This window comes from Bombina bombina, chromosome 2 (assembly GCF_027579735.1).
Source record: "Bombina bombina isolate aBomBom1 chromosome 2, aBomBom1.pri, whole genome shotgun sequence".
Taxonomy (NCBI): domain Eukaryota; kingdom Metazoa; phylum Chordata; class Amphibia; order Anura; family Bombinatoridae; genus Bombina; species Bombina bombina.
The window spans coordinates 526,246,645-526,265,241 of record NC_069500.1 but is presented as its reverse complement, the minus strand read 5'-3'; the positions used below and the strand labels follow the sequence as shown (position 1 = coordinate 526,265,241).

The following is an 18,597-nucleotide window of genomic DNA, read 5'->3' as shown; positions in this document are numbered from 1 at the left end:
GAGTAAACTGTTCCTTTAAGTTTACAGAGCATTGGAGCCTGCCAAAAAAATGAATGGTTTGTACCAATAATTTCAGCAGATAGCCGTCACTGTTCTCTTAAGAAGCATTCACTTGGCATTTCAGAAGTGTTTTCCCACCAATCACTATGCTTTTTAGATTGTTACACAGGATATATCAGGAAGGAAAGGAATCATTTCATGTCTAATTGGCCAAGAAGGCCTTGATCTTCTTTAATGAAGATTCTAGCCCTGGAACCTCAATAGGATGTTCTAATGTTTTCTACATGAAATTAATTATCCACATCCATAATATTTATTGGTAGCACCAAGTCTGCTCAGTGGACATAACTTCAATACTTAAATAAGACATAACCTCAAACCAAGAAAGATAATATTATGAAGGCATAATAGCATTTGGGAAAGTTTTCCCACTGGATGGTTAGCCATAATTTTACATCATATCATATCCTACAATTCTTAAATGATGGACCTTTACAAGGACTGTCTTGCAGTCAAAAAAGTTAAAGTATCTGTCATCATGGCTGTAACTAGTAGAAGATGGGAACATCAACCATTAATTTATTTCAAGCTTTACCTAATGTTCAATTAAAAAAAGTTAAAAGTATCTGTCATCATGGCTGTAACTAGTAGAAGATGGGAACATCAACCATTAATTTATTTCAAGCTTTACCTAATGTTCAATTAAAAAAAATCAGATCATACGTGGGACTAGTCTTCAGTCGTAGATACTTTGATTATAGAAATATCTGAATTATCGAGAGATGCATTTTAATTAAACCTTACTCTTAAAACAGTATTTCTGCTTTCAGTTACCTCTGCTAAGAGAGTTTCTAAAATAGAAGCACTATCAGACAACTATATCCAGCCTTCCATTTACAAGGTAATTCTTATGACTGTTCCATAACATCTGATCCTGAAGGAGTAAGAGGGTCTCTTTTTAAATTACAAAAAAGAGCAGGGTGGAGTTCTGCCATTCTCCTTCAATGGGAGAGGGTTCAGCACTTGTGAATGTTTCCAAGATATATAAGCCAAAATGTAAAAAAATATATATATTTAGTTTTAAATTTCCATTTTTTTAATTTAAAGTGATGGTAAAGTTTCCACTTTGTATAATCAGGTCCGGAATGGAAACAATATTTTAGATCGACTTTATTTCATCCATTCTAATTAAGATACACTATAAAACGTAATAATAAAGCGATGAAATCCTAATACCCCGTGCTCCGACTGCCCACTTCAAAAGTAATTTTTTTGTGATCTAACCTTTTTTGGAAACTTTATCATTGCTTTAAACATTAATATTAATTAATTAATTTACAAACACTTAAGGCCAGAATACAAGTGGAGCGGTATTTAACACTCCCGCCTGAGCGCTAACTCCGCTAGAGGTAGGTTTTTTGTTTACGTCGTATTACAAGTTAAAAGTAAACAGTTCTCACTTGTGGGTGTAAAAAGCCAAACTTTGAATATCTCGCACGCGATAACGTATTCCCCCATATAAGTCAACGGAGCATTAAAAGTGGAAGAAACTCTAAACTCCTACTTGAGAAAAAAACAGATGGCATATTCTCAAGTGTGTTAACCCGACATGAAAATATGAATTTCTTCTATATAGGTAAGACAAGTCCACGGATTCATCCTTTACTTGTGGGGATATTATCCTTCCCTACTGGAAGTGGCAAAGAGCACCACAGCAGAGCTGTCTATATAGTTCCTCCCTTAGCTCCACCCCCCAGTTATTCTCTTTGCCTACTCTAAGTACTAGGAAGGGTAAAGTGAAAGAGGTGATAAAATATTAGTTTTTTATTCTTCAATCAAGAGTTTCTTATTTTTAAATGGTACCGGTTTGTACTATTTACTCTCAGGCAGCAGATGGATGAAGACTGCTGCCTGGAGGATGATGATCTTAGCATTTGTAACTAAGGTCCATTTTGCTGTTCCCACAGAAGCTGAGGAGTACAGGAAACTTCAGTGTGAGGAACGGTTTCGTGCTATGCAGCAATGAGGTATGTTCAGTCATATTTTTTCTGGAGAGACTGTTTATTTCAGAAAGGCTGACATTATACCCAGGAGGGTAAGGGTAAGCAGTAATCCTAGAGCTAAAAGAGGGGCATTACTTTGCTTGCTTATGGGGCCAATTATATAGATGGTTGACACTGAATGTAAAATGTTTGTGAGCAAACGTTTTTTGGATGGGAGTGCTTTAACGTTTTTGTGGGCAATAAACGTTTTGGGCAACTTTATTAGGGCACACATGGCTTAACTTTTGGGTCTTGGAACCCACATGGCTAGTTATAACCGCTCTGGTGCGGTTCTTTGAGGCTCAGGAAACATCGAGTGAGATGGGCGGGGCCTATTTTCGCGCCTCAGATGCGCAGTTAGTTTGTCAGCAAGCTCTAACTCCTGAGGGCCCTGGTGTATGTTTTGGGACAAATTGAAGCTTTTACCCCACACTTTCGATCCCTGAGGGCAGGTAGGGCCACGCAAGGTGCTTAGGGGTCTTTTCCGGATCTGGGCCTATTTTCGATCTGGTTTGGACATTAAGGGGTTAATTGTAAAAAAAAATTGTGGTGCAATCTTAACTACCTATAGTGGGTCTACATACAAAATTTTGAAAAATTTGGTGCATATTTAGACTGCAGAACGTGTATGCTTTTTTTCTGTTAAAGGCGCAGTACCGTTTTTTAAGATTGTTATTTTTTTCACTAAATAAAGTGTTTTCATGCTTGTTTGTAGTCATTACTAGCCTGAGGAAAGTCAATGTTCAATATGTTTAGAAGCCATTGTGGAACCTCCACTTAGAATGTGTCCCTCATTCACTGAAAGGTCAATAAATTGCAAAGAACATATTTTAGCTACTAAAAGTATGTCACAGGATGATTCTCAGTCAGAAGGGAATCAGGTTATGCCATCTAATGCTCCCCAAGTGTCACAACCATTAACGCCCGCACAGGCGACGCCAAGTACTTCTAGTGCGTCTAATTCTTTCACCATGCAAGATATGGCCGCAGTTATGAATACTACCCTCACAGAGGTTTTATCTAAGCTGCCTGGGTTGCAGGGGAAGCGCAGTAGGTCTGGTGTGAGAACAAACGCTGAGCCCTCTGACGCTTTATTAGCCATTTCCGATGTACCCTCACAATGCTCTGAGTTGGGGGGGGTGAGGGATTTGCTGGCTGAGGGAGAAATTTCTGATTCAGGAAATATGTTCCCTCAGACAGACTCAGATATGACGGCTTTTAAATTTAAACTAGAACACCTCTGCTTATTGCTCAGGAAGGTTTTAGCGACTGATTGTGACCCTATTGTAGTTCCAGAGAAATTGTGTAAAATGGACAGATTTCTAGAGGTTCCTGCCTACACTGATGTTTTTCCGGTCCCTAAGAGGATTTTTGGACATTGTTACTAAGGAGTGGGATAGACCAGGTATTCCGTTCGCTCCCCCTCCTACTTTTAAGAAAATGTTTTCCATATCAGACACCATGCGGGACTCGTGGCAGACGGTCCCTAAGGTGGAGGGAGCTATTTCTACCCTGGCTAAGCGTACAACTATACCTATTATGGGACAGTTGTGCTTTCAAAGATCCTATGGATAAAAAATTAGAGGGTCTCCTAAAGAAAATATTTGTTCATCAGGGTTTTCTTCTCCAACCTATAGCGTGCATTGTTCCTGTAACTACTGCAGCGTCCTTTTGGTTCAAGGCTCTGGAGGAGGCTCTTCAGGTTGAGACCCCATTAGATGATATTTTGGATAGAATTAGGACTCTCAAGCTAGCTAATTCTTTTATTACAGATGCCGCCTTTCAACTGGCTAAATGAGCGGCGAAAAATTCAGGTTTTGCCATTTTAGCGCGTAGAGCGTTATGGCTTAAGTCCTGATCTGCTGATGTGTCATCAAAAGCTAAGCTGTTAGCCATCCCTTTCAAGGGTAAGACCCTATTTGGGCCTGAACTGAAAGAGATCATTTCAGACATCACTGGAGGAAAAGGCCATGCCCTTCCTCAGGATAAGATAAATAAGATGAGGACCAAACAACATAATTTTAGTTCCTTTCGGAACTTCAAAGGTGGTCCCTCTTCCTCTTCCCCTGCCACAAACAAGAGGGGAATTTTGCTCAATCCAAGTCAGTCTGGAGACCTAATCAGACTTGGAACAAGGGTAAACAGGCCAAGAATCCCGCTGCTGCCACCAAGACAGCATGAAGGGGTAGCCCCTGATCCGGGACCGGATCTAGTAGGGGGCAGACTTTCTTTCTTTGCTCAGGCTTGGGCAAGAGATGTTCAGGACTCCTGGGCTTTAGAACTCGTATCCCAGGGGTATCTTCTCGATTTCAAAGATTTTCCCCCAAGGGGGAGGTTCCATCTTTCTCAATTGTCTGTAAACCAGACAAAAAGAGAGGCATTCTTACGCTGTGTAGAAGACCTTTATACCATGGGAGTGATCTGCCCAGTTCCGAAAACAGAATAGGGGCAAGGGTTCTACTCCAATCTGTTTGTGGTTCCGAAAAAAGAGGGAACCTTCAGACCAATTTTGGATCTCAAGATTCTAAACAAATTCCTCAGAGTCCCATCCTTCAAGATGGAGACCATACGGACTATTTTGCCAATGATCCAGGAGGGTCAATATATGACCACCGAGGACTTAAAGGATGCGTATCTACACATCCCTAGCCACAAATATCATCACCAGTTCCTCACGTTCACCTTTCTGGACAAGCATTACCAGCTTGTGGCTCTTCCCTTTGGGTTGGCCACAGCTCCCAGAATTTTCGCAAAGGTGCTAGGGTCCCTTCTGGCGGTTCTAAGGCCGCAGGGCATAGCGGTGGCGCCCTATCTGGACGATATCTTAATCCAGGCGTCGACTTACCAACTAGCCAAGTCTCACACGGACATCGTGTTGGCTTTTCTAAGATCTCGCGGGTGGAAGGTGAACGTGAAAAAGAGTTCACTTATCCCTCTCACAAAAGTTCCATTCCTGGGAACTCTGATAGATTCTGTGGACATGAAAATTTTTCTGACAGAGGTCAGGAAATCAAAGATTTTATCCATCTGCCGAGCTCTTCATTCCATTCCTCGGCCATCAGTGGCTCAGTGTATGGAGGTAATCGGCTTAATGGTAGCGGCTATGGACATAGTTCCGTTTGCTCGCTTGCATCTCAGACCACTGCAACTATGCATGCTCAAACAGTGGAATCGGGATTATGCAGATTTATCTCCTCAGATAAATCTGGACCAAGAGACCAGAGACTCTATTCTTTGGTGGTTGTCACAGGATCATCTGTCCAAGGGAATGTGTTTCCGCAGGCCAGCGTGGGTCATAGTGACGACGGACGCCAGCCTATTGGGCTGGGGTGCAGTCTGGAATTCCCTGAAAGCACAGGGTTTGTGGACTCAGGAGGAGGCTCTCCTCCCGATAAATATTCTAGAACTGAGAATGATATTCAATGCGCTTCAGGCGTGGCCTCAGCTGGCGTCGGCCAGATTCATAAGATTCCAGTCGGACAATATCACGACTGTAGCATATATCAATCATCAGGGGGGAACAAAGAGTTCTCTAGTGATGATAGAGGTTACCAAAATAATTTGATGGGCAGAGACTCACTCTTGCCATCTATCAGCAATCTATATCCCAGGAGTGGAGAACTGGGAAGTCGTCAGACTTTTCATCCGGGGGAGTGGGAACTCCATCCGGAGGTGTTTGCACAATTGATTCGGCAATGGGGCACACCAGAATTGGATCTGATCGCGTCTCGTCAGAATGCCAAACTTCCTCGTTACGGGTCCAGGACAAGGGATCCTCAGGCAGTACTGATAGATGCTCTAGCAGTACCCTGGTCATTCAACCTGGCTTATGTGTTTCCACCATTTCCTCTCCTTCTTCGTTTGATTGCCAGAATCAAACAGGAGAGAGCTTCAGTGATTTTGATAACACCTGCGTGGCCATGCAGAACTTGGTATGCAGACCTGGTGGACATGTCATCTCTTCCACCATGGACTCTGCCACTGAGACAGGACCTTCTGATTCAAGGTCCGTTCCAGCATCCAAATCTAGTTTCTCTGCGGCTGACTGCTTGGAGATTGAACGCTTGATCTTATCCAAGCGGGGTTTCTCTGAGTCGGTCATAGATACCTTGATTCAGGCTCGAAAGCCTGTCACCAGGAAAATTTATCATAAGATATGGTGTAAGTATCTTTATTGGTGCGAATCCAAAGGCTACTCATGGAGTAAGATCAGGATTCCTAGGATTTTGTCCTTTCTCCAAGAAGGATTGGAGAAGGGGCTATCAGCTAGTTCCTTAAAGGGACAGATATCTGCTTTATCAATTCTACTGCACAAATGTCTGGCAGATGTTCCAGATGCCCACCACAAAGAAAAACATGGAGCGCTAGCGTGTGTAAAACATAACCTTTATTGTGGTTATTTAAAAACAGGACATATAGTCAATTAAAAAAGACAGAGATGGGATCCCTCTGGCTGGCAGGCTTACGCGTTTCGGCAATGTTTTTCTTTGTGGTGGATTTCCTTGCCCTGAGAGCACTAGTGTCCCTGCATTGTATGCTGCAAATTATCCCCAGAGCATACACTAAATACCACTACGCTGAACACTGAGCACAGAACGCTGAAATACCAGAGCCCCAGTATTGGTTCGTATAGAGAGGCGCAACGAAAGGCAGCCTGAGGATTGGAGGATTCTGAGTGGAGTCGTCTGAAGTGATGGCGCACGTGGTACCTGTTTAGCTATCCGGTTGGAGGATCATCCGTTGTAACTTGGACACGCCCCCTGGTGGGCGCGGAAACACGGTGCCTCTGGAAAAGTGCCGGGTAACGGTGGATGAGATACGGAGATACAGATCAGGGTAAAGGTGTATATGACGCCGGCTCTACTTGCAAAGGATCCTGCGGAAAGTTTAAAGCTCCCCGACAGCAGAGGTGAGACTGTATCTTTCTGATTATCTCCACTACACAAAGATTGAAATGTACACTTGCTCTGGGTACACTGCAGTTTGAGTTGCTGCGGTGCATGAAGGAAAAAAGTTTTCTTTGCAACATCTACTTTGTTCTTGTTTTCGTAACTGATCTTCTCATTTGTGCTTTTGGTATTGTGTAGATGTTCCAGATGGTCAGCCATTCTGTCAGGCTTTAGTTAGAATCAAGCCTGTTTAAACCTGTTGCTCCGCCATGGAGTTTGAATTTACTTCTTAAAGTTCTTCAAAGGGTTCTGTTTGAACCTATGCATTCCATAGATATTAAGCTTCTATATTGGAAAGTTCTGTTTTTAGTTGCTATCTCTTTGGCTTGAAGAGTTTCTGAACTATCTGCATTGCAATGCGACTCGCCTTATCTTGTTTTCCATGCTGATAAGGTGGTTTTGCGTACCAAACCTGGATTCCTTCCTAAGGTTGTTACTAATAGGAATATCAATCAGGAAATTGTTGTTCCTTCTCTGTGTCCTAATCCTTCTTCTCAGAAGGAGCGTCTGTTGCACAACTTGGACGTGGTTCGTGCTTTTAAGTTTTACTTGCAAGCGACCAAAGATTTCCGTCAAACATCTTCTTTGTTTGTTGTCTATTCTGGAAAACGTAGAGGTCAAAAAGCTACGGCTACCTCTCTTGCCTTTTGGCTGAAAAGCATCATCCGTTTGGCATACGAGACTGCTGGACAGTAGCCTCCTGAAAGGATTACAGCTCACTCTACTAGAGCGGTGGCTTCCACATGGGCTTTTAAAAATTATGCTTCTGTTGAACAGATTTGTAAGGCTGCGACTTGGTCTTCGCTTCATACCTTTTCCAAATGTTACAAATTTGATACTTTGCTTCTTCGGAAGGTATTTTTAGGACAAAAGTTCTTCAAGCAGTGGTGCCTTCTGTTTAACCATCTGTCTTGTCCCTCCCGTTCATCCGTGTCCTATAGCTTTGGTATTGTATCCCACAAGTAAAGGATTAATCCGTGGACTCGTCTTACCTTATAGAAGAAAAGTAAATTTACGCTTACCTGATAAATTAATTTTTTCTATGGTAAGACGAGTCCACGGCCTGCCCTGTCATTTTAAGACAGATTATATTTTTTTGATTTAAACTCAGTCACCTCTGCACCTTGTAGTTTCTCCTTTTTCTTCCTGTACCTTCGGTCGAATGACTGGGGGGTGGAGCTAAGGGAGGAGCTATATAGACAGTTCTGCTGTGGTGCTCTTTGCCACTTCCTGTTAGGAAGGATAATATCCCCACAAGTAAAGGATGAATCCGTGGACTCGTCTTACCATAGAAGAAATTAATTTATCAGGTAAGCATAAATTTACTTTTTTATGTTTTCAACTACCTCAGTGTTGTCACATGAAAAGATATAATAAAAAATTACAAAAATGTGAGAGGTGTACTCACTTTTGTGGGATACTGTGTATATTTATATATATATGAATATCTATTTCGCTTTGATATCTGAAGAAACGACCCTTGGTGGTTGAGAAACGCGTTATAATAAAGCCTTTTAAAGTTTTCTTTTAAAAACCTGGAAGTTGTGCACTTTTTTATGAGTTTTTAACTTAACCGAACAACACATGGGAATAGCTGAACAGAGAAACGCTCACAGCACGATTCCCTTATCCAAGGATCAGTTCCGGGAAGGATCGCATCCTACAGTGTACTAGCCACTGATTAAAGTGCTAGCAGGCGAGATAGTACTGGTCACAGAACAGTACCACAAATATTGGTAAGCACATTACCTCTCTGTCTTGTGTTATCCTTCTCTTTTGTTAAACAATATCACGCTATGTGGCGCCCTCTTTATCTTCAAATCTATTTATAAATACATAGAACATATTCCCAATGTGAAGAACATTGGAATGTGAAATATTTACAGTAAATACACAGTATAACACTTAATTAAATATGAATATTGCATAAATATGCTTTTTCATGTTTTCATCTACGTAACTGCAAAGGACTCTAATGCACAATATGTATGTCTTTATGTGTGTACATAAGTGTTTATATGTGTATATATGTCAGTAAATACATATATACACTAATAAATACATATGTACACACATATATAGATATGTATACATATTTAGACATAATATCTCACTGTTAAAGCCCTTTGCCTGACTTTTTTTCTAACTGAATAATTTTATTAGACTGTTATTATGAGTGTTACTGTACTATGTAATGTATTTTTGATGTGTTTTGTGCAACTTTTGTCATTGGCTCATGATATGCATTATGCTTGTTCTCAGTAGTGCATTGCTGCCCTGGAGATGACTTTAACTTTGTGTTTAACCCTCTTTGCAGGGGTTAAAAATGCATAAATACAGAATATCAGTGAATCATTTGTGTCATAAAAACTACCGTTGACTCTCTGAGAAAGTGTAAATGGGTGTTTGAATGCTGGTGCACAGTGCACTCACAGCATATGTGCATATGCCTCTTAAAAATAGTAATAACATTTACTAGAATCATTTTTGCTAATGGAAGTATAATGTTTCTATTTAACATTGAAATAAACCCACTTACATTTCAAATTTGACATTACAATGTTTTTAATACAGGTGGAATTGTATAGTTTGGTTCCTCAAATACCCATCTTATTAGTGAGCTTATGAAACAGATCATTTGAGTTGTTATTAAAGGGACAGTGAATACCTTAATATAAAATGTTATTTGTGATGAAAACAAATTTGCAATATACATTCATTATTTATGTTGTTCCTTTTCATGTGATTTAGCTCTGAAAATGGAAGATTATTTAATTCTCAGAACTTGAAATGCACCCTACTGACTTCTTACGGATAACCCTGCTACATATCTATCACTAATTGGCTTTAACTGATAACAATGGCAAAACACTTTCCACTAACTTTATGCTAGCCTTGTTGTCTACAGACTAAAGCCCAGATTGGCTCAGTCAAATAAGGCAAATGGATAGTGGAGTTTGGCTATTAAAAAACAATTGCAATAAAAATGATGTTAATTTGTTTTAAAAATTAACCTACATAGGTGTACTTTTCAACATAGGTCACCAAGAGAACTAAGTACATTAGCTAAAAGAAGTACATTGAAATGTTTCATAAACAGTTATGCTAGTCTATCAAATTAATGAAAGTTTAATTTTGAATTGCACATCCCTTTAAGAAGTAGTAAACAGAAGCATTCATAAATACAAAAAAATGTGCATATAGTAGATTCTTGGTGCAGTGATTACTACATGTATTATATGTATCAGATGCCTAAATACATATTATAAGCATAGCATTGAGGTTGTTCCTGCTTCCATGTTGAAATCTCGCTTTCACTGCATTCCATTGTGGACATGTGTTTGCATATGTGCAGCAACTCTCCTTCAGATACCTGCAGTGTAACCTGGGTTCCATAAAGGCAGCACCATGAATAGGGTTGCCAGCTGTCTTACAAAATACTGAACATCCTGTGAGTGAATGGGCACGAGTGGTTGGTGGGGTCACACAGTGGCTCACACCCAAAATGTCCATCTTTGACCCCCAACATGTATATTTTTCATAACTGTGTTGTTATCTGGTCAGTACATTTATATGCTAGTACATTGCACACAAACAGTGTCACTTTTTCCAAGGCATTATTTGTAATGCACATATGAGACCATTTATATTTAGCTGACACTCAATGGACTTTTTGTTTTTTTTTGTGTGCCAATTTCCATGTTAATTTATGAATGTAGATGTTTCGATTTAAAAAAAAAAAAATGTTTGTAAAATTAAAAGTGTAGGAAATTGTTGAATACATACATCATACAATGATACAGAGGAAAAAGCTATATTCAGACACATAAGGCAGTGATCTTCATTATTTAATTAATTAGTCTGTGAAAACCCCATTAAAAAGCCTGAAATCTGCCTGTCTATTAGATTTTTCTGATATATCAACTTAATTTTAGTGATTTTATTAATTCATATGACAGATTTACTAATGGATTGGAATGTGAAAAAAATCCCCAAGCTGCCATTCAGTTTTTGCACAGGAATTCTAATGCTATGGAATGAAATCCAGTTTTTCTAAAAATAGTATTAGTAATACTGGTTCTTGACCCTGAATAGTAGAGCATATACATGAAGAGAGTGAAAGAGATTGAGGAAATAGTTGCTGTACTTGTGAGAAGTAAGCTCCCACCTGTCCTACAAATCTGTCCCATGTGCAACTTTTCCTTTCCTATGGCCCATCCCTCCTCAGTCGACACTCCTCTCAACTCCTTCTACAAACTACATTTGATTCCACCCCTCCCGGTCATCCCACCTCAGTCTACACTCCTCTCAACTCCTCCTACAAACTACATGTGATTCCATCCCTCCCGGTCATCCCTCCTCAGTCTACACTCCTCTCAACTCCTCCTACAAACTTCATGTGATGCCACCCCTCACAGTCATCCCTCCTCAGTCTACACTCCTCTCAACTCCTCCTACAAACTACATGTGATTCAACCCCTCACAGTCATCCTGCCTCAGTCTACACTCCTCTCAACTCCTCCTACAAACTACATGTGATTTCATCCCTCCTCAGTCTACACTCTTCTCAACTCCTCCTACAAACTACATGTGATGCCACCCCTCACAGTCATCCCTCCTCAGTCTACACTCCTCTCAACTCCTCCTACAAACTACATTTGATTCCACCCCTCCCGGTCATTCCTCCTCAGTCTACACTCCTCTCAACTCCTCCTACAAACTACATGTGATTCCACCCCTCCCAGTCATCCCTCCTCAGTCTACACTCCTTTCAACTCCTCCTACAAACTACATGTGATTCCACCCCTCACAGTCATCCCTCCTCAGTCTACACTCCTCTCAACTCCTCCTACAAACTACATGTGATTCCACCCCTCCCAGTCATCCCTCCTCAGTCTACACTCCTCTCAACTCCTCCTACAAACTACATGTGATGCCACCCCTCACGGTCATCCCTCCTCAGTCTACACTGCTCTCAACTCCTCCTACAAAATACATGTGATTCCACCCCTCACAGTCATCCCTCCTCACAACTCCTCCTACAAACTTCATGTGATGCCACCACTCACGGTCATCCCTCCTCAATCTGAACTCCTCTCAACTCCTCCTACAAACTTCATGTGATGCCACCCCTCACAGTCATCCCTCCTCAGTCTACACTCCTCTCAACTTCTCCTACAAACTACATGTGATTCCACCCCTCACAGTCATCCCTACTCAGTCTACACTCCTCTCAACTCCTCCTACAAACTTCATGTGATGCCACCCCTCCCGGTCATCCCTCCTCAGTCTACACTCCTCTCAACTCCTCCTACAAACTTCATGTGATGCCACCCCTCACAGTCATCCCTCCTCAGTCTACACTCCTCTCAACTTCTCCTACAAACTACATGTGATTCCACCCCTCACAGTCATCCCTACTCAGTCTACACTCCTCTCAACTCCTCCTACAAACTACATGTGATTCCACCCCTCACAGTCATCCCTACTCAGTCTACACTCCTCTCAACTCCTCCTACAAACTACATGTGATTCAACCCCTCCCGGTCATCCCTCCTCAGTCTACACTCCTCTCAACTCCTCCTACAAACTACATGTGATTCCACCCCTCCCAGTCATCAATCCTCAGTCTACTCTCCTCACAACTCCTCCTACAAACTACATGTGATTCCATTCCTCACGGTCATCCCTCCTCAGTCTACACTCCTCTCAACTCCTCCTATAAACTACATGTGATTCCACCCCTCACAGTCATCCCTCCTCAGTCTACACTCCTCTCAACTCCTCCTACAAACTACATGTGATTCCACCCTTCACATTCATCCCTCCTCAGTCTACACTCCTCTCAACTCCTCCTACAAACTACATGTGATTCCACCCCTCACATTCATCCCTCCTCAGTCTACACTCCTCTCAACTCCTCCTACAAACTACATGTGATTCCACCCCTCACATTCATCCCTCCTCAGTCTACACTCCTCTCAACTCCTCCTACAAACGTAATGTGATGCCACCCCTCACAGTCATCCCACCTCAGTCTGAACTCCTCCCATAAACTTTATGTGATGCCACCCCTCACAGTTATAAGTCCTCAGTCTACACTCCTCTTAACTCCTCCTACAAACTTCATGTGATGCCACCACTCACGGTCATATCCATAAAACATCAGAGACTCTCACATATCTCCCTAATTCAGCCTAGGCCGCCCTATAATTGGGAAATGTTCTTCTGTTTACTGTAACCATTTTTTGTATGTATTTTAATATGCTTAAAAACTTGTTTGTTTGTTTGTTTTTGTTTGTTTGTGAATTCTCGCCTCACACCACCGTTAGAATTGTAGGAGTTTTCCTAATAAGCTGGTTGAGCTATTTTTCCTTAAGTATCATATATGGTCATAATACCTTCTCAGTTTGTATCAATAACTAGATAGCTTTCTTATGCAAATAGTTTAAACACATAATTAAAGTCAGAAATCAATGGTACACTGTCTGACTTAACCTATGTTTGGAATGTGGAAATTAAAATCAAATGATGCAAATGTGGTTGTATCATTAGAGCTTCCCTTTTAAATGGGCATGAAAGTGCAAAAGAAAAATGGTCTGATGTAATAGAATACTTTATTATTGCAATATGTTGCAATAGTTGACCAGAGCTGCAATGTACTACTGGCCATCAATCACCAGCTAGGTCCCAGTAGTGCATTGCTGCTCCTGAATCAAACTAGGTATGTTTTTCAACAAAGAATACTAAAAGAATAAAGTAAAATTAATAATACAAGTAGAAACCCCTTTATTCAAGTTGCTTGGGACCGTAAAAGGTTTGGATTTCGGAATATTTGTATATTTGCATCTGTAAAAACTTTGAAGAAGGGATGGAACCAAGTGTAAACAACAATATCTTATGTCATTTAGGCAATATTTACATCTCATAATACAGCTTATACATGTAACATAAAGGTAGTTTTATATATTTTTTTATACATAGAACCCTCAGAAAGTACAGTACTGTAATCTGAAAGATATTTGTCGTTTTCAATAGAGACTATTATTTGCATTTTAGAACACAAAAATCAAACCAAAGACACAGGCGGAGAAGATTGTGACTTACAGGCGGGGGAAAAAAAGTAATTATTAATTAAAAAGTTTGGATTTCAAGATAAGTTTGGCTTTTGAAATAAGTTTGGAGTTTAGAATTCCAGATTTGGGGATTTGTACCTGCATAAGTACATTGAAGAGTCTCTTAAAGGGACAGTCTACACCTTAGTCATCTTAAAGTCTTTCTTTAGATTAAGCTGCAAATAGCCTCCAACACATTTTCTATATTTTGCAGCAGGAATGGTATAAAAGTTATTTTAAAATGAATATTGTTTCTTGCCACTAGGAAATGGCTGTTAAGCTCCACCCACTGATGACATCATAATCTGGGCTGCATATGGCATCCAATCACAAAAGGATCACTAGTTGGATTCAACAGACTGTCAATGCTATTCAACAGAGTGCCTAGATGTAGCCCAGATCATGATCTCATCACTGGGAGGAGCTTGGCAGCTATTTCAAAGTGGCCAGAAACAATATTAATTTCAAAATAACTTTTTTTACCTTCCTGCTGCATGATACAGAAATGGTGCAGGAGGATATTTGCAGCTTAATCTAAGGCAAGAATTTAAGATGGCTAAGGTGTAGTTTGTCCCTTTAAAACTGCATGCTCTTTCTGAATTGAAAAGGTATAAATGTAAACATTCATATTCCTTTAATCTTCTCTCTCTCACACATACACACACATACCCATATACTAGTACTAACATGTTTATTAATTATGGATGGTGGTTTAAATGTGCAATAATAAACATGACGGAACAATTTATAATTTATTTAATACTATGCAGTCACTGAGAACACAATAAGGGGAAAAACACATTACAGTGCCCCTTTCGTGAATTGCTCAGTTAGTTTGTGCTTAGGTAATACCAAAGCCAGGGTTTTATAAATATCATTTGTAAAATGTATGGACTTATTTTTTTGAAGTCACGTCTGTGAAGTGCTGTACATTATATACAAGGTATATATCAGCTCTCTTAAACTAAACAGTTTTCTTCTGAATACTGTACACTATATACTGAACCTACATCAGCAATACATAGTGCAAAGTATACATTTCCGCTTTGCTGTGTTCAGTACTTAATTCGTTTATATATATATATATATATATATATATATATATATATATCTTTCTCATGAATGCAAACAGAATATGTATCAGACACCTACAGAATATACAGTGTCTGGGACACTTCACAATATGCTTATTTGTCTTTTCAGGCGCAGAAAGTGGAGATAACCTTTCGAACAAGAATTATTCCTGTGAAAGTGAGAGAGGAACAAGAACAGCCTCTTTTAGAGACTCGCCCTTCAGGTTAATCTCTCTTCAAATTACATTTTACATTCTTAGGCCTAGATTACAAGTGGAGTGCAAAAACATTAGCATAATTGTGTTAACATTGCTCAAACGCTATCAATAGTGCTTCTATTTTTGCTATGATGTTACAAATTTAAAGTTATTTTTTTATAGCTTGAGTGATAATCTAGGTGTGCGCTAAATGTTGATGGTGCGCTAAATCCCTCACATAATAGACTTCTATGGAGGAGTGCACTAAACTTATGGTGTGCAAGTTTTGGTCTCCATGTAGTTCTGTGCTACACTATTAATAATAATTTGTTTACTTCGGGTCTTAGAAAGCACTAGGGTAACACTTAACTCACTGCTTCTAATATGAGCAGGCATATTTGGATGATTTGGTTAAAATATTTAACCCTCCAGTTTTAATACCAGATAGTGCGTTATTCTTTGTGCAAGGCCGCACAAACTAAACACACCCAATCAATTTCACTCCACTTGTAATCTAGCCCTTTATGTGAGACTTTTAGTGTATGCCTTTCTTTCTTATCCTACAAAGTACTGTCTTCTGGCTTCATCAATGTTCTCATTATTGTATCTGTGTTCTGCTGGCAGATGGTAAATTATGTTAAATCTCTTTTCTTATGACAGGTGAAACCCTCAGCTTAGTTACTGATGCCTCACCACCTGACTCCCCTTGTGATATTTCTACAAGTCCAGGAGGAACAGCAGAGCCATTGGCTGATGTTGACAAGTCTACAGAGGACACCACATGTCCCATATGCCGACATTTATGTGAGAGTTCCCAAGATTTAAAAACTCACTTGGAGAAAGATCACCCTGAATTTAACACATCAGACATACAAGAAAGTGAAACAAGAAACCAGGAACCTGAGACCAGTGGACTGGAAGACAAAAGGGTATTTCATGAAAATGTGCCTGCTCCCCCACAGCAAGCTACCTATCGTAAAACCACCAACTTTGCAATGGACAAATTTATGGACCCATCTAGGCCTCACAAGTGTGTGGTTTGCAAGGAGTCCTTCACACAGAAAAATATTCTGCTTGTGCATTACAACTCTGTATCTCACTTGCATAAGGTGCGAAAAGCCTCACTTGACCCTTCTCTTTCTACTCGGCAAGAACCTGGGGCAGGCACCCCAGGCCCAGGTGGTCAAACTGGGCAGGATAAGCCGTACAAATGCACTGTTTGCCATGTATCATACAACCAGAGCTCCACATTGGAAATTCACATGCGTTCTGTACTTCATCAGACTCGTTCCAGGGGGTCAAAGGTGGATCTCTCAAAGTTGTCCCCTGAAAAAACACAAAAGGACTCCAGCTGTAAAAATGAGGCTTTAAGTGAAGCAAAGGGAGAAACAACTAATGACCTGCAGGGTGTTGAAGCTCCCAAGAAAAGACAGCAGCAATTGGGATCCTGCTTGGGGGTCCCAATTCTCCCCTCTACTGTTACTTCTCCTACAATGCAGTTATCCTTGGACTTACCGCGACCACCTCCTCTCATCCAACCTCCACCACTTTTTGCCCCTTCACTTCTTCCCTCATTTCCACTGATTCCAGAGGCTTTATTAAAACTCCAGCGTCAACAGCAGCAGCTTCTACTCCCATTCTATCTGCAAGAACTAAAAGTCAGTGGTGAGGGCAATGTTGCCCCTATTATGTCATTTGGAGGTGCCCAACAGCCTCCACCCGCCAATGATGAAGTTAGTGAGGGTCAGCCTAGATTGACTCCCAAGCCATTAAATGAGAAGGAAGACAGGAGTTCTGAGGAGCAAAGTGCATCAACAATGGAGTCCACTAATTCACAGAATGAAGAGTCAAGTACGGAATCTCAGTCAAAGGTAGCTGGAGATCTTACAGGTTCTGCAGCTAGAGCGTTGTTAGAGAATTTTGGCTTTGAGCTTGTGACCCAGTATAATGAAGGTAGGCTGCCAACCACTAACCAAACCCTGGTTCAACAACCCCAACCTCCTGCTCCACCACGTGAAACCTCCCCCATCCACTGTTCTGCAGAGAAACTTCAGTGTGGTACATGTGGGAAACTTTTTTCCAATAGACTAATTCTTAAGACACATGAAGAGCACATGCACCAGCGGCTGCTCCCATTTGAGGCCTTGAGTCGATATGCCGCAAATTATCGGCGCAGCTATGACAGTAACTTCCCTGCTGGAATGATTGCAGAGATATCAGGACCATCTGCTGCACCACTGGACTTCTCTATTACCTCACAAAACTCACGAGGAGTTGAGGAACAAGAAAGTACCACTGAATGCAGTATTACTTCTGAGCAGCTCAGCTTCCTTCAAAATATTTTTGATCTTAGAGGTCATCAGCTAGAAGAGGGAATCCTTTGGGTAGCTGAAAAGACTGGGCTTCCACCAGCATTTGTCCAACAGTGGTACTCCCAGAGACAGAAAAGCATCCATGAAGGACAGGAAGAGGAAGGAGAAGAGACTTCACGAGCTGATCGCATGGGAAATAGACGCTTTTCACGTACAAAGTTCTCAGACTTCCAGACCCAAGCCCTGAATAGTTTTTTTGAGTACAGTGCTTACCCAAGGGACAGTGAGGTAGAGCACCTATCAGGGCTTTTAGGGCTGTCAGGAAGAGTGGTAGTGGTATGGTTCCAAAATGCCCGTCAAAAAGCACGAAAGCAAGCTGCAGAAACAGGCACTTCTCCTTCACCCCCTTTGCAACCAACTCCACCAGGGGACCGGCCAACTTCCAACAGTAAAGTGCCCCTCTGCCGAAAATGTGGGATCACCATGACTTGCATTTTTCAGCTTATTCGTCACTTAAAAGAGTGTTATAGCGATCAAAGTGAAGAGCTTGCTATTGAAGAAGAAAAAGAGGAGATATTAAAACAAAATCAAGAAACAGAGGGGTCACAACAAGATCTAACTGTAAAGCCTGTTTTAACCTCAAAATCAGAGCCTCCTTCATCCACTATCCAGGAGACGCAGGAGGAAGAGCAGAGTGAGGCACCGAAGGAAGAAGTGACTTTGGCTGAGGAAACTCAAACAGCAGAAGAATTATCTATATCCACTGAACATAATATCCAACCTCCAGAACAGAGTGAAGTGCCAGGGGATGAGGGTGAATCTTCAGTCCTCACAATCTCTTCAGAACAGAACCAAAATCAATTACTCTCAAGCAGTGGTCATCTCTCAACGCCGTTGATGGATCTATCC

General features: G+C 41.0%; 1 protein-coding gene across 1 annotated transcript in view; it reads left to right on the top strand.

Moving 5' to 3' along the window:
• The window catches only part of ZFHX2 (zinc finger homeobox 2), a 108,180-nt gene that overhangs the window by 58,653 nt on the left and 30,930 nt on the right, over nt 1–18,597 (top strand). The window contains exons 7-8 of the mRNA XM_053702321.1: nt 15,310–15,403; nt 16,037–18,597. The exon at nt 16,037–18,597 is cut by the window's right edge and continues 1,711 nt beyond it. Of these exons, the coding sequence (XP_053558296.1) occupies nt 15,310–15,403; nt 16,037–18,597 (2,655 nt within the window). The remainder of the gene's footprint in view (nt 1–15,309; nt 15,404–16,036) is intronic.